At 45.1% G+C, this 15,765-nt stretch overlaps 1 protein-coding gene across 3 annotated transcripts in view; it reads left to right on the plus strand.

Moving 5' to 3' along the window:
• Positions 1–15,765, plus strand: part of LOC110973366 (corticotropin-releasing hormone receptor 1-like) — a 74,936-nt gene that overhangs the window by 39,483 nt on the left and 19,688 nt on the right. For all 3 annotated transcript variants that reach the window (XM_022224138.2, XM_022224137.2, XM_022224139.2), the window contains one exon: positions 12,845–13,097. In XM_022224138.2, the coding sequence (XP_022079830.1) occupies positions 12,845–13,097 (253 nt within the window). The remainder of the gene's footprint in view (positions 1–12,844; positions 13,098–15,765) is intronic.

Consider the following 15,765-nt stretch of genomic DNA (forward strand, 5'->3'; position numbering starts at 1 on the left):
CAAACTGACTAAAAGAATGATGCACGAGGCTATTTTCTTGAGGGATTAAGGAAAGAAGCTTTCCCCTGGCTACTCCCGTGGGACAAACTCCATCCTGTTTCTTAGTGGCATCTCCCAGCGTCGTCCTTGATACTTCATTTCATCTGTATCGTGAAAAAATGGGTTCCTTCGCCTCCGCTGTTTATTTTCTTATATTTCTCCTCTGAAATGTCGCCGACTTGCTCTTTAACTGTCACGCCCACATTATACGCAGTATTCCTCACGGCGACACCCTGCGCAATGCCACCCTGATTAAGTCCATGTAACCATTATGACCTGTGCAACTGAAAAGGGTCGGTTTCTATGGACCATTTTGTTGCTATAATTCCAGTTTTACATGTATTTATTAATTTCCTCTGTAATTATGATCTCAAAGTCTGCAGTCATATTTCCTATGATTTTCTGTGTAATTCTTCAAAATCTCCCTCACCTGCTCATTAGACGTAGACACCTGTGCCTTGCATTCGGTGCCAATTTTTTTTCCATTTCACAACTGTGGAGACTAGCTTCCTCTAAATTTTGGTATTAACTCTAACCAACTCACCGTTTCCAGATGTCCGATCACCCAGTACCAAAATAGCACAGATCCTTTTTAACTACTTTCAAAAATGAATTAGGCTTGTTGTAATTTCACTGTAGTTATTAATTTCCCTGTTTTGTAATTGAAAAAAAATTGATGTCAAAAAGGTGTCGAACTGTCCTCGATTCAGCTCCTCGTCCCGCTAAGGCAGTTTAAATAAATCGATTACTCCGATTCCAGTCCCAAAAGTTTGAGTACAGTCAATGTACTAAATCAGGCTCTGTCACATAAGCCCTTTGCGAGTTGAATTTGAATAAAATCTGATACAGTGAATTCTTTAAATTCATGACAACCCAACACTTTGAATTCTCCATAGTTACTAAAGACACTGTTGCTGTACCTCGTGATTCGGGGCAAGCTTTTATGCACCAATTCACTGTTTCCAATGGATGAGAAGGGGACAAAGGAACCAGTCCATTCCAGAGATGGTGGTCGCTACGCAAAAGCTTGCCTCGAAGCACGAGGTACAGCAACATTGTCTTTAGTCCTTGGAATTCAAATTGTTCCTCTTATGTGCAATCGGATTACTCAGTGTATACCAGATTTTATTCAAATTTTACTCGCAATAGGCTTAGCGTTCATGTGCATGTCCTCGAGCCCAATGTCATTGCCCGTGTATAATGGTTTAAAAGTACTTTGCACGTTCACTCCGAGCCGCTTCAGTTTATAAGTCCCAAGGTGACCCACGCGATACATTTGTGCCCCAGGCGCCCCACCGATTATAAAAATGGAATCCCCGACGTCATGTCGCTTCTGCTTTAAGGTCACTGACCTCTTTGACGATGAGCAGCCCGTCCTGATGTCACAGAATGACGTCAGAGGCGTCATCTATCACATTCTGACCCTTTTAATTCTCTGCTGGTAACAGAAAGAAGAAATGAAAAGAATAAAAATGCAGACTTAAGAAGCAAACAAGTCGACAGATTTCTGCTAATGGCAACTCGAACTTCTTAAGTATCCAGAGAGCCGAGAGGAGCGGATGGAACTCTGCCGAGGGTGTCTTCAACAAGCCGTTAATAACTCGATTTACTCTTATGTTACAACACCCCCACATGACTGTGTTCGTAGAGGACATGGACCATTGATCGAGCTGGATGTGTAGCTGTGTGACTCCGGTCATGGAAGTGTTTATGTTGGCATCGTCACGCGGTCACGTCTCATGTTGTCCACGTGCATCTGAGATGTTTGTCTGGGTCATTTCCAAATTTCCGTGCCCGTTACCCCGACCACCCCCTTTCACTTCCCTGTGATTTCGTCAATGTGTATCTTAGGGTACGTTCGAGCAGTGACTAGTCGCTAACCACCAGTCGATTTTGCCTGGTACCCGGTATGTATTTTGTGCACAAGTTACCAGGACATAATCGACCGGCCGCGGACAAGATGGTCGTCGCTCGAACGTTCCCTTCACTGTTTCTGCGATCATCATCACCATTATTGTTCGTGCATCACCGCTAACTTCACCTCCAACACCTTTCTCATCATAATGAGCACCGTCGCTGCCTCTACCATAGTCGCAAGATCGTCACTGTCGCCCAGTCAGTCCACCCCATCGCCTTGTCGGCCCCGTCACGCACGTCAATTTTCTTTCCACCGACAGTTATCACCTTGACAACCCATCCTCATGCTATTTCATCCTCAGCTCTTCTCCTTTTTTTCGTTTTCACAGCTGTCTCCCTCAACTTACACCTCCATCCTTGTTGACACGGAGAGAATCGTCTTCATAAGCCCACCTCATCATTTCAACACTACCTCCTTGTTTCTAATATTACCCCACCCCGGACAGCCTTGCGCTTTCAGTCGTGCCTGTATCCTCTCCTCCCTTGTCCTCATCAATCATGGTAGCAACCGTCCTTATCATCTTATCGGCACTTCCCTTGACCCTGTCGTCACCCCTGCCTCCTCACAGCTCGACCCCTAGCTACAGTCTCTCCGTCATGTTGACTCAGAGGTGTACTCAAAAGGCGCGAATGTTGTCTCAGCGCTGGCACCCCTCAATCCGTCCACCACCGATTCTCCCCCGGCGTCGGCGCAACGTGGCTGCTTCTTCTAGCTCATCTTTTTCTCCTTTCAGTAACATCCAAAGCGCTGATATTTTTTCATTGTTCGGAGGGCGAAAAACAACAATTATGCCCTTTTTTGTCCCGCAAGAAGTCACCGCACGTGCCGTGTCAGGGCATGAATTCGTCAGGGCTTACGGTTACGGTTGAAAGGGGGGCTGTCATCTACTGTCAAACCATCTCGAGAGTTCCTACTGGGAAGAATGACAAGAAAGGGGGTTCGTGTCCACGTAAAATTAGATGCTCCAATCTATTTAAAGGTGGCTCACAAACAGCGTTTGCACGAATCGGTGATGGCTATAAGGGACTTGTCAAACCACTCGATAAACTGCCTTCGGAACTTTAAAGTGCGTCCAGTTGCTGCCAACACAATGGTGACGGCCGTTTGGGATTTTAGTCTTGGCAATTGCAGGTGAAGGTTGTCTGAAGAGGCAGATGAAGGGGGAGTTAGCCAAGGATGGATGGAGACTGTATGATATATTTTGGCTTAACAGTTATGTTTTGTTGTGGTATCTTTATTTGTTTGGTGGGTTGTTGGGGTTGTTTGTTTGTTTGTTTGTTGGGTTGATTGATTATTTGTTTGTATGTTTGTTTGTTTTATAGATAGGGAAGATTCTGTCGCCATTTGATTGTCTCTGGCTGAAGTTTGGCTTCAAGTTTAGGGAAATCAAAATAAAGCATTACTGGTTCGCGGAAGGTAACAGGATCTACAGAAGGGGTGGAGTTGTAATTGCAGCGGACAGAGTCAGGTTCTGACTCAAATTAAGCGCGACAGCAGCCGGACGAGACTGACGAGCTCTCCACCCGAAGATGAGACCTGGGAAATTGGGGCTACGGTGAAGAAAGGACACCAAGAATGGGGACGCGGCCGAGCTGATCCTTCCGACGAAAGCACCGGGAACGGCCTCCTTTTCCCCCGTTGTCTTATCGATCCGGCATTGCTTCATCTAATTAGTCCGAGTTTGATTTGATTACCGAGACCGGAGTTGATCGGTTGCCATTGTTCATTAGGTTGCCCGGACCTATCCCGAAAGATCTTGTTTTGCTTTTATTCAATTTGGCCCATAAATTACATTGGTACTCCAGCTTGGCCTCTAGCCGAGGCTTATTTCTATATAAGTGCCCATGGATTTATGGTTCTGGGGACGATTTATTTCCAGTTCAAATTTGTCGGTGGATAGGCGGCGTAGATGTGAAGGCATGCTCCAGTCCGCAGACTGGCCTGCCCAGAGCCTCCAATTTGGATGAATGGTTAGAATAATTTGTCACAATTTCTGGTTCTCCTTCGCGCCAATTATGGGGCAGTAATGGTAACGGATCGAGGCAGGCGGACCAAGCAACATGTAAAGGTTACGCGTGGCTGTCCGCTCAGATGCTTAGAGGCTAGCCATCGATTCATTTTGATTGGGGCCAACTTGAAGAAATCTTCATATCAAAATGAAGACGGAAGTCCATCCAATGTGTTATTTTTCTTATCCACCCTGAGCAGAAGCAACCCCCTCATCGGTTGCAAAGAGTCATGTTGGTCGGGAGTGTTCATTTTGTCAGTAGCTATGCGACTGCAACGCTTGCGTTTCATAGTCGTTCGTGAACCAGCGACACGCAGTTGTACCATGCAAAGGAGCCTTCGTTGCTGGGAAAATTGCACCCTTTCTTGGTCCAGCTCGGAGTCCATAGCGAGAACTCCCGAATTCAAACATGGACTGACATACTATGTACACCACATAATCAAATAGTGGCGCTGTTTCGAGGCACTCGTACAATAATGTCCATCACCACAACCCCCCATTCATCGCCTCAATGTCCCGTCTCTACCCTCCAGTACCGGTACGCATTTATAATCCCGGAGAAAGTGAGCCAAATTACCTTAGAGTGACTTGCCCATGGTTACAGAATATTAACTGCTGGTGGATTCGAACCCCAACCCTGTGATCGGGAGTTACAAACCGTATTCACCACGCTGGGCATATGCGCCTTTAAAGATATAGGCTAAATATACTGTTAAACATATTCTGGAAAATTGGGAGTTTTCTTTACAAGGGAATCATAAAGTTTGGTAAATTGTTCCATCCACATGTAAGATTTATTATTGAATACATAACATGAAGCACATAACAACCTTGATTGCAACACCATTGCCTTCCTAAAGGGTTCCCATCAAAATGAACGACCGCAGTAATGGAATTCCTGTCATGGTCGTCACAACGCAGATGCAGACAGAAGCATAGCAATTGAACGCTTCAGACATCGAAAAAATGTGTTGTTCTGGCGAGCACCACTCGAGCGCAGGGGACTTTTCACGAGGAAATGATAAAATCCACAACTCTCCTGGGGCGGGCATTCATCAAAGTGTCACATTCAATTTTTCACTCCGAATCCCATTTTTACCCATTGCAATTTAGGGTTCCGCCTCGAGATGATGACATCCACACTGCTCGGTACTCAGACACGGTTTATCCCCGTGAAGCCATGGTAATACGGCATCCGTGAGAGAGCGTGTATCCTCGTAAAAGCAGAGGCAGAGAAAATACATGACGCCAAACTTGATCAACGCCAAATCTTTCGAGAACCGGAGAAATCTAGGGCACTAAAATGCTCAATTTGTAAACCCATATTCCTCTTTAGCAAATTTAGCAATTTCGGAGATAACAGTAAATTGACGTCCGGTACAGCTCCTTACCAAAAGAGAGGGTGTATTGATTGCTTATTGGCCCACTAGTTATTTTCGCAGTAAGTTCCCCCCCCCATCACAAATCTTTCAGGGTGATGCTCATGTTGGTCGAAGCAAAGCTTTTCTTCTGCGGCTCAGACAGCGAGGTTGAATAAACTAGGGCTCGACACAGTTTACGATCCGACGTCTTATTTGCGTCATTCGGCCGGTCGGGGTCTTGCTGCAGAAGACATTTCGCTTGGTTTGGTTTTGCTTCTTCATGTTATTGCATCTTCAAGCTGTTGACTGCTATCACAGCCAAGATGTATGTTCATTTGCATTAACGGCGAAACTGCGTTTACGGCCGCATTTAACCTCTTCTCGAACTTAGGGACAGCACTGAGCATGGAGTGTTTTATCGATGTGCGTCAGTAAAGGACAAAATACCCATTACTAAAAAAAATGAATTTGACACTTCTCTTGCGATTTTGGTAAACATTTGTGGAATATGGATGGGCAGTGTTTAGCAATTGAACGCTGATGATGAACGCTTGTAACGTTTAGCTTCTCAACACGTTGACTTGAGAAAAATAGTGTGTTTACTGAGCCAGTTCGGGGTTCCAGCAGGGAATGCCCAAAATGAAGCGCGTAAGAGGTCATTCTGACGCGCGTCCGATGTCTGCCCAATCAGCGCCGCCCTGCTCGAACTTGCGCGCTTGCTTTGTTCCCGAATGACCTTTCCTTTTTGAAGGGAGAACAAACGGTGAATACCTGTAGGAAAGTTCCGACTGTGTTAAATGAGGAGACGAAACACTCTTTAGAAGTTCATTGGGTACATGTGGCTGTTTTGGACACTTCTGTTTTCGTGTTCCTGGCTCCCTCTGAAAATGTTGCAGTTGGAATTTAGGCCTAGACAACAGCCCAGCGGTAGAGAAGTGCTACACATGGAGTAGTGATTGAATTGAGCTGGAACGCTGATGAATAAAGCCACCGCTGTAACGATGTTGACGGCATTATGCCATCACCGGCTACTATGCCACTCGGAAAGGTCACGGCTACTTGAACACTTTTAAAATAGTAGGGGGGCCTTTGTATTTACTCACCGGCCGTGAAGACTGTGTTGAAAGGTTTTGAACTGGTTCAGAGGCATAATTTGAGTTGCGAACACCCTGCACTCCCTCACCGTCGGACCTTACGCGTTTGGTCCCCAAAAGTCGCGCATGCGCACTTGTGCAGAAAAGTATCACACGGAAAAAGTAAGGCCTGAATTGCGCGCATGCGCATTTCCTCCCTCGGCTTTGTTTCTTGTATCGTGCAGATGGAACGTCTGTTTTTAGATGCCTGATCCAGTCCTAACGTGCACTGTCGGATTCGATTGAGAAATTTCCCTTGCCATTTGCCGAAAATGATCAGAGCTGCTTTCAAAAGTACTGGGACGCGAGAAACAAAAAAAATCCCTTTTCCTAGAGCGAACTCGTGCATAAGACCTTTTTACGCACGAGGTATAAGTCGCACGACTTCCGTGTTTTACGCACGAGTTATGAATCATAACTCGTACGTATAACGTCTATTTCTCGTACGCATGACTTGTAACTCGTCCGGACGACATTTAACTTGTGCGGTAAACAGGAGATATACGTCAACGTATCCCTATCACAGCTTCGCATGGGTGTGACCGTAGGGTGAGATTTTACACGTTGTTCCACATGCGTGTAGTTGTTGCACCATTGTCTAAACACTTATTTTGGTGAATGGCGGTGCGCCAATGTCACTCTTAAACCCGACTTTGCTTCAACTTGAGGCTTTATAAAAAAAACACCCAAACCCTTCGCTAATAGCCATTTGTAGCATATCATGGCTTCGTTGGTAGACGAATCAGCCACTTCTTTCCAACTCTGGAGACAGGTCAGACATTGTGGCTTCAAATAAGGCGGGAAAAGCTGTAAAACATTGTGTTTGTGGGTTTTTTTTTTTACCACAAGCCCCACTAAACTCGTATGTAGACATCAGCAACAACATCGTTGACCTTCTTCGCTCTGACCAATGAGCTAGGCTCTGACCCACATATTGGGCTGAAATTCTCCCCGGGTGGCGCTGTGGTCTTGTCCCACTCCTGTGTGGAGGACACTGTCTCCAATTGCCGATTTAACATTTCCGCTGAACATGGAACAGGAGGGGCTGTTTATTCCCCTGGTATAGTGTCGTGGAGTGATTTCCAAGGAGAGCGACTTTGCTCCTTTGTTCCCTGCACCGATTGCAGAGTCAGATCTGACGCACGAACCCCGAACGAGGAATTGCCACATAACAATAGGTATCACAAGTCTTTTATATTTTTCTTTAAGTTCAACCCCAAGGGTGAATGTGAGGGAAGCCAGGAATTAGTTGACTTATGAAGCAAAGACGAATGCAGGAAGAGTTAAGGACTATGAAAAAAGATCGGAAGAGACTGCGATTCATTAATGGTGAAATCGCGGGACAGTTGCCGACTTGAAAATGACTGTGGCGCTTAGCTAGAGTTTCTTTTTTAGATGCCCCAAGCTCACATGCCAAAGCGTCAGTCGTGTTTATGTTGAGTAGTTTGGGAACGAGGAAAAATCATTTCAAAATGGCGGGCGCGCTTAGCGCGTGGGCGAATTCGGTTGCAGTCATCACATAACACTTCAACTTACCTGTCGAAGATCTAGATTAGATTTGCAAAATATCCCCAGACGCGTACATCATATCTTTTTTTTTCCTTGCATGCTGTCATATCCACTTATTTTTCATTTTTTGGGGGGATGTAAAGAAAAACACAGCTTAGTCTTATTATTGAAATTGATTTTATGGCTTACCGTGAATGCTCTCTTGCTGAACGAAAGCGCTTATTCTTTTCAAAGATGGATTTGCGCCGGGGGGGGGAATTAATTTTGGTTTTTTTTGCCCTGCCTCAGGTGTATATTAACAATGTATGCTCAGTGTATGCCCTCGAAGGCTTGTGAAAAAACCACAAACATACTCGGATGGGACTCGAACCCTTCGGGGGCATACACTGAGTATACAGTGTTAAAATACACGTCGGGCAGGGGAAAAAACCAAACGCTTGTTCTGTTGACAATGCCGCAGAAATCATCCAATTACGGTACGTGTATGTTGATCAAGATCTTTATTTATTAAGGGAAACAAAATTTATTTAAAACAGAGAGGTTGGCGGGGAAAAAACGCGGGAAAAATACATTAAGCAGAATTATGTGCATGTATCACCTTTTTATCATGAAACCCAGCGGTTTCTATCGATTGCGCTCCAAGACATCTGTAGCGGCTTGAGCCTTGGGGTCGGATGCTACGGACAGCCTCGCCCCAGAATGAACAATATGCCTGTTTGGAAGATCGCTGGGTATAAGATTACGCACACCAGAGGCATACCCCCCCCCCCATCAAGCGCCAAATTGAAAAGGAGAGAGATTAAAGTTCGGCGATGAATTCAATCAAGTTGGTTCTGTCTTCCGGGGTTTCTCTTCCTTTGTAACCCAAAACAACATCTACGCCGGTTCTCTTGGGGAGTAAGGCCTGTTCTTTGCCTGACAAATTCGCGCGCGGTGGTCATTCTCCATCTCCATCCAAAGATGAATATATTCATCACTTGTCCCTGCATGCTGCTTCGACTGATATTGCTCATTTCTTTGGAGATCTTTGTCTATTGGCAATCTCGCAACAGCGAGGAGTGCACGCCTGCATGATAAGTACTAGGATGTTAGATTTAACCGTTGAAACAGTTAAACGAAGGGTTTTCCTGATCACAAATTTCTCGGAATAAGGCTAATACTCGCCTAATCGTAGTGAAGTGCTCAAGCGTTATCATTTGATTAGTTATAAGTAACAACATTTCACTGTCCAATCAATTTAGGTAAAGTCGAGTATATATTTTGCTGCTAAGCTGTGCAAAGCTGCCTCGATTGTAAATTTGCCAATTGCCAAACTTTTGCAAAAGTCTAGCAATCAGTTCTTCTTGGAACTAATCGCTCAATTTCTGTTGCACATCCAGATAATTATGCCATGGACTTTGAGACGAGGTAAAAACATTTTGTTTGGGATTTGATAACAGCGTTTGAGCTTTCTTTTTAAATTGTTGTAGATAAATTCTGTGAATTTTTCCCATCTCTGCGAAACCCCCGAGGAAAACGACTGTAACGAGAGGAGTGAGTCAAATGAAGTGGCCTGTCTGAGCCTCCGACCTTTCTGGGGAATTCGGTGCATTTGGATCGATGAGAAGGCGTGGTTCCCGACTCACCCGCGGGTCAGATATACACAGGGTGAGCGGCATCGACTCCAGACACTTAAATCGCCGCTGAAGGCTTAAACTCGATCACCTCAATCCGGCTAATCAGCCAGGATTGCCCGTCACCATGACACGTTCCCTCCGTCAGTCCGAGGCACCCTAAAATCCATTTTGGCGCGCTTTTGAGCCAGAACGTCTCGTCTGATTTTTTTCTCCTCGCTCAACGTTCAAGAGCCTGGCGAGCTCGACACCTTTCGCGTTGGGGCAAAGCTTTTTTCTCGTCAGCCGATCGCAGTTCGGGTTTTTTGAGTGGATTCTCTGATCTTATCTAGATAGATATTCATTCATTTGCAACTGATTCTATGAAGTCCAAATCTTTCATTTCTCATTACGTTCGCAAAGCCTGGTATCACTGTCAGACGACTGTTTAAAAACTGCTCTTTTATTTGTACAGGTGTCATAGGCAATAGAGATGAGTTTATTCGAAGACAGCACACTGTTTAATTTGGATAGCTGTCCGATGTCCACAGGTTGCTCTTAAATTTCATTTCGGTAGCAAATAATTAGCCATGCAACACCGTGCCGACAGCAGGGTCAAAAGACCTCCCGGAACTTCTGCAGGCTTCAATTCTAGTCCCACAAATTGAAAGCTACAAGAATATCAGCAATTCACTTAATCAGGGTTCCTGCTATTGTAAGTCTCTGATGAAAAGGCTATCTGCAAGGATCGGGTGACCGGTGAAAGAGTTTCTTATAAGTTTTTTTTTGGGGGGGGGTGTAATAGTCGTATCACATCACGCGCGCCCTTCTGTTCTCACCGACTATGCATTATCGTGCAGATTTGTGAACTGAACGGGCTCTCATTATCGAGGCCTCGATCAAGAAATTGCAATTATAACGCCTGAATACAGATAATGTGAAAGTGCGAGGCAGTATTCATGGTCCATCAACTAAAAATCTGACTAGAGTGTCCGATTTCCTGTAATTGGATGCTGAGTCGGTGACTTTCCCATTTTACGTTCGAGCGTTCCGCCCTGTGCAAGACATACTCGCTGATTCTCCTCCAGAGACACTAATATGGTAGTTTTTTGACAGTGAAAAATTGCAGCGGCCATTTTCATCGTAGAGCCACACTCCACGGGCCACAATTTCCTCAAGAAGCTGACGATCCATACGTAGAAAAGCTAGACATATAAGCTCATTCAAAACCTTAATTAGATGAGGTCATTTTGACCAAGTTGCTAGAACCAAATTCTAGGTAGAGCACTGCTTTATATTCGCGTGTCCTAGGTCATCTGTATGTTCAAAAAAATATCCATTTCAACGAGTTTGTTCATTTTGGCCGGAATTAACCCCAAACTGTGGTTATTTTATCCAGTAATGTCGGTAGGTATTTCTTAAATGTTTCTCGAGCTTTTTTTTACAAAGCGTAACTATTTGACCGTTATCACAAAACACCAAGGAAAATGGCGTCTGTTTTTAATACCACATTGCTTTGGCAACCGCTGGCACTTTGGTGCTGAATTCACCTTCTCTTTGCGGAGTTGCAGCTTCTTAAATGATATCGTGGGTTTTGTTTGTTTGTTTTTTTAATTTTTGATGATCTTGCTTTGAATTTTCTGATTTGACGTGAACCCTTCGTGATAGATCACGAGGCTGCCGAGCTCAGTAACGTTAGCTAAATCCGTGTCCGTATCACTTGGCCGCAGCTTGAAATTACACACACCTCTATGGGAACTAGGTACAGCCACTACCGTAGACTCGTGCCGCAAGCCGCAGCCAAGTGAGTCGGAGACGGCCTGAGCACCTGCTTAGCAAGTACCTAATGCCAGTCAAACTTTAAAAGCGTGTGTGTGTGTGATGTTAGAAGCGGGCTCCCATTAAGTTGCGTTAGTTTTGCCTCGAGGTAAGGCGACTTTCCACATGCGCGTCAACACTTGCGCGAAGCGTTGCGTATCCGTCAAAATTGCTCCCGGGACCGGTTTTGACGGCAAAACGCTGTGCACACGTGTGCTATGTTAATGGAGTCGATTTTTGCGTTCGTGAAAGTGAAACGCATGAACGTATGCGCAACGCACCCCCAAAAACGTACATATGGAGAGCCACCTTTGAGCAACTTGACGTAGCATGGGAAACGCATACCGGAGCAACCGCAAAATCGGCAGATAATGCCTTAAATACAAGTCACCCCTTTAAAATTTGAACAAGTCAGAAAAACATCAGGCTCACAAATGCTGATAGTCTATGCCAATTAAACGAGAAAGCGTTCCTAATGTAGAGAAAGGTGATAATGCCAAACAGAAATGCCCCGCCAGCTTCTCTCTCAACCACGTCCCCAGGGCATACCCCGAAGCCTTGAGGCTGTTATGCCTCGCTGCGCAGTATTGAATTTGGCCGCACGTACAGTCAGCACTGTCACCTCCCCAGAGCTCGCCTCCACCCGACAAATACCAGCCCGCGATTCATAATGATATATATGCCTGTCTCTATCCGCGAGTAAACTGTGCACCTCGTATGTCCGACAATTTACTCAGTGTATACATTTTCGAAGGGCCCACTTCAAATTGCCGAGTGCAGCAACCCACTTGACGGCGACAGAACAAGCCGTCCCGGAATTCATTTTGACGCACCCTGCAGGGACCCCTCTACTTCAGCGCTGTTCTTTCGCGCGTTTTCTTTTTCTCCCGGTACACGCGTCCGACCTGCCAAACTCTTTGCACTTGAGAAAAAAAAAGTAACCCTATACGCGCTGTCTCTAGACGGTGTATACTAACACATTCCACATTTGGTTGTTCCCGTCATCTGCATGACGAGTTTAATTTGGTCTCAGTAGCGGTGCCAGCCCAGCGAGAGAATTTCACTCAAGAGAGTTCTTCAAATTTGAACAGGACGGGGTCCCTCTCCTTTTTCTCGGTTGGTTTTTCTGTATTGTTATCGCGATCGTCTGAGGCTATGTGTCTATATATATCTCTTAAGGCGCTGGACGTATTGATCTGAGTCGAGCGGGAAAGTTCTAGATCATCCGTAGCTAAGTCATCGTGATCCCCTATAAAGCGCGCGGAGCGGGCGGGCGACGTTTTTGGACGAAATTGGTTTTTATCTGGGTGACAGGTTGAGGCACGGGCCTCTTTCAAATGTGCGGTTGCTTACAGCTCGGATTTAATGTCTCAGCGGGATATGCGGACAGTCCGTAGACCAGCCAGCGTCTTCACTTTTTCTCTCTCTCTATCTCAGGTTTTCTTCGTTTCCTCGTCTCCTATTAGGCAGTGCCCCTGCCACCACGGAATGATGCTGCCACGACCCCCTCAGTAGCGACCACGGAATACACGGAGTTCGCCACGATCTACGGTACCGAGGAGGTGAGCCCGGGTTCGGAGAACGTCACTGGCCCGAGCGACTCGCTAGTCGGGGGACTGGGCTCCTTCGACGGCCTCTTCGATATGGCGAATTTTAGCTTCGAAAACTATTTTTGTGATCTCACCTACAGAGAGCGTACATCGGAGCTTCGTCAAACAGGCAAGCTATATCCCCTTTTCTTGTCTCGTCAAAGTTGGTTTGAAACTTGACTTGATTTATGTATCAGCACAGAAGGCATGCTCGCACTCGTGGGAATATGCCACTAACGCTGTAACGTATACAATGAAATCACCGCGGTGCTATATTGGCGCTGATACACTGGAACCTACACTGGCCAATATCGGTCCGTTCTGCTAACATAGATTCGTAAATTGCTAAATGAAAACAAGTGGTATTTATATTTTCAAGTACGCTGCAAAATTTGCTGTTTTTTCTGTCAAGGAAAGAGACCCAAATTGGAGCCAATTTTAGTCGAATAAAGATCACTAAATTATCTAGAGGATCTTCCTTTTGTCTGTTATTCAATTGAAAAAAGTGTGAAAATCAGAGGCACACATGGCCTCAACTTCAGCTTGGTGAAAAATCAAATATTCTTCACAGAGTGTTTTTTATTCCGTCATGAAGCATTATTATTTCTGCGCCGTGTTTGTGTTATTGTTCGCTTTTATATCCTGTGCTCGTTGTTATTTCGTCCTTTAAGAAGTGTCTTTATTCAAGTTCGACTTGCTGCAGTTGTTCGCAAAAGCTATACGGCCCTTGTGCTGAACAAAGTACACGGTGTTGACATTGTAAAATTTTCCTCTCCGCTTTGGCTCGCTCGTCTTCCCCCACTCTTAAAAATAATTCCAATCAATTTATTTCACTGCCTGTCAACAGGAATCTCGAGTTACACATCGTTCCATTCATGTGAAAAGTGTACTCGTGCATTTCAATTCTGGTAGCCGTAGGATCAACGCAAACCATTTTTTCCCCTTCACTTTGTGACAAATTCAGCAATCCTTTTCCCCTCTTTTTCCGTCAAGCGTTGGGGATTATAAAGACGCATTCACGTCATCGGTGGATTGGTTTATTTAATTCGCTGGAGGGAGGAAGAGGCGGGGAGTCGGTGACGGGCAGACAGGGTCTCATGAAACACGTTGGTCAAACAGTGATGGGCATCTGTTATGTGCCCAACCTTGGGTAAAGCTACCACATTGTTGGTCAACTGTCCCGTCACTGCTGGTCAAACATGGACCAAAGATTAGGAAGAATTTGCCCAAAGGTTGCTTAGGTGATATTTCTACCAACATCGGGCAAAATATCAACCCCAAATTGACCAACTTTTTTTTACAGTGATAACGGGCCGATACGCGCCGCAAGACTCGGGATGTCCCCCCTCCCAACAACAACGGCACAGATAATGCTGTTCTCAGAATGTACTTCTTTTTGTTCCCGGCAACAAAGACGAGCGAACAATGACCAGCACAATGCCAGAGTGATCATTTTTAATATTCGTCTCAGGATGAGCAGTATCCTGTGTCATCCCCTTTTAAAAACCTCCCTTCATCCTGTTTTGTGTTAGGCCCATATTTTCCTTCGGTGCTTTGTGTCCTGTGCGTGAACGAACCAAAATATAAAAGTATTTTACCCCGAAGAGCCTAGGGCAGTTAAGAAGCAGTCAACACAATTGTATCGTGGTTTGTCTCTTATTAAAACAGACTTGAAATAGCATTTATTGACCAAGGAATATATATATACCAGACTGTTTATATGGATATGTTCGCCGACCTCTTGACTGACACGTCACTCTAGGCCTATTAGAATTAAGGTTATTGATACCCTCACGTTTAATGTACAATTTGAGGGCTTGATTTATAAAACGTGGTTGGCATCATTAGCCGCGCTGGGTGGCTGGGGGATTATTACACCCCTTACCTCTACCTCCAGTTTGCCCCCACCCCCCAAAAAAATCCGGCAGAAGAGACAAAAGGGAGAGGAATATCGTAAAAGAAGAAGAGACTCGAGGTCAATATTTCTCTGTATATTGAATGCATGTTCACAACTGGAAACCGTATGAAATGCGTATATAACCAGACTGCACCGGTGTTTGCGTATTAAATATGGACCTACAATGTATAAGGGCGGCAGCCCCCGCCCAAGCCCCCCCCCCCAAAAAAAAGGTGTTTTGTAAATTAGAGAAAGGTGATTTATTTGGTGTATTTCATTCCCCTTCTCTCCACAGCTTGTAAAAAGCTCCCAGAATATAGCCCCGCCCCTCAAAAGGCCATACAAGGTTACTTTTAAAAAAATCCCAATATTTTTCGGCTCCTGAGAACAAGTCCCCCCCGGACAATTTGGTTTCTGGCCCCATCATTGTGCTTAAATGCATGTATGTGGGCGTACTCAACAGCGCCGTGGGGAGGAAACAATTTCCGAAACCACCACTGCCACCCCGCTTTTCGATTTTTACACACGGCCAGTGATTTGACCATATGGTCCCCGGGAAATGATTTCCTTTTGCTTACTTACCTCCTTTCAACTTTCATTGTCTGGTGCCGCTACTGGTTGGTATGGCTCCTTAGACCCCCTCCCACATAACTACAGAAAAATACACAAATTAACAACAACTACTCGTGACTTCTCGCAATTATACGTCTGAAATGAAGTTACTTGTTGCATGTTCCTGTCTGTCTGTCTGTCTGTCTGTAGTCGTTTTATACTCCTTGTGTTTATGGGTTCTGCGTTTTTGTTTCTTTTCTTTATTTGGCTTTTGAATTAAAAGAAATCCTTTACCCTCTCTTCAGAATTCTACAAAAGTGAAGGGACAGTACAAATCATGGGGTTTAAT

The sequence above is a fragment of the Acanthaster planci genome, linkage group LG17 (assembly GCF_054643075.1).
Source record: "Acanthaster planci isolate LZ-2023a linkage group LG17, COTS_SCS, whole genome shotgun sequence".
Taxonomy (NCBI): Eukaryota; Metazoa; Echinodermata; class Asteroidea; order Valvatida; family Acanthasteridae; genus Acanthaster; species Acanthaster planci.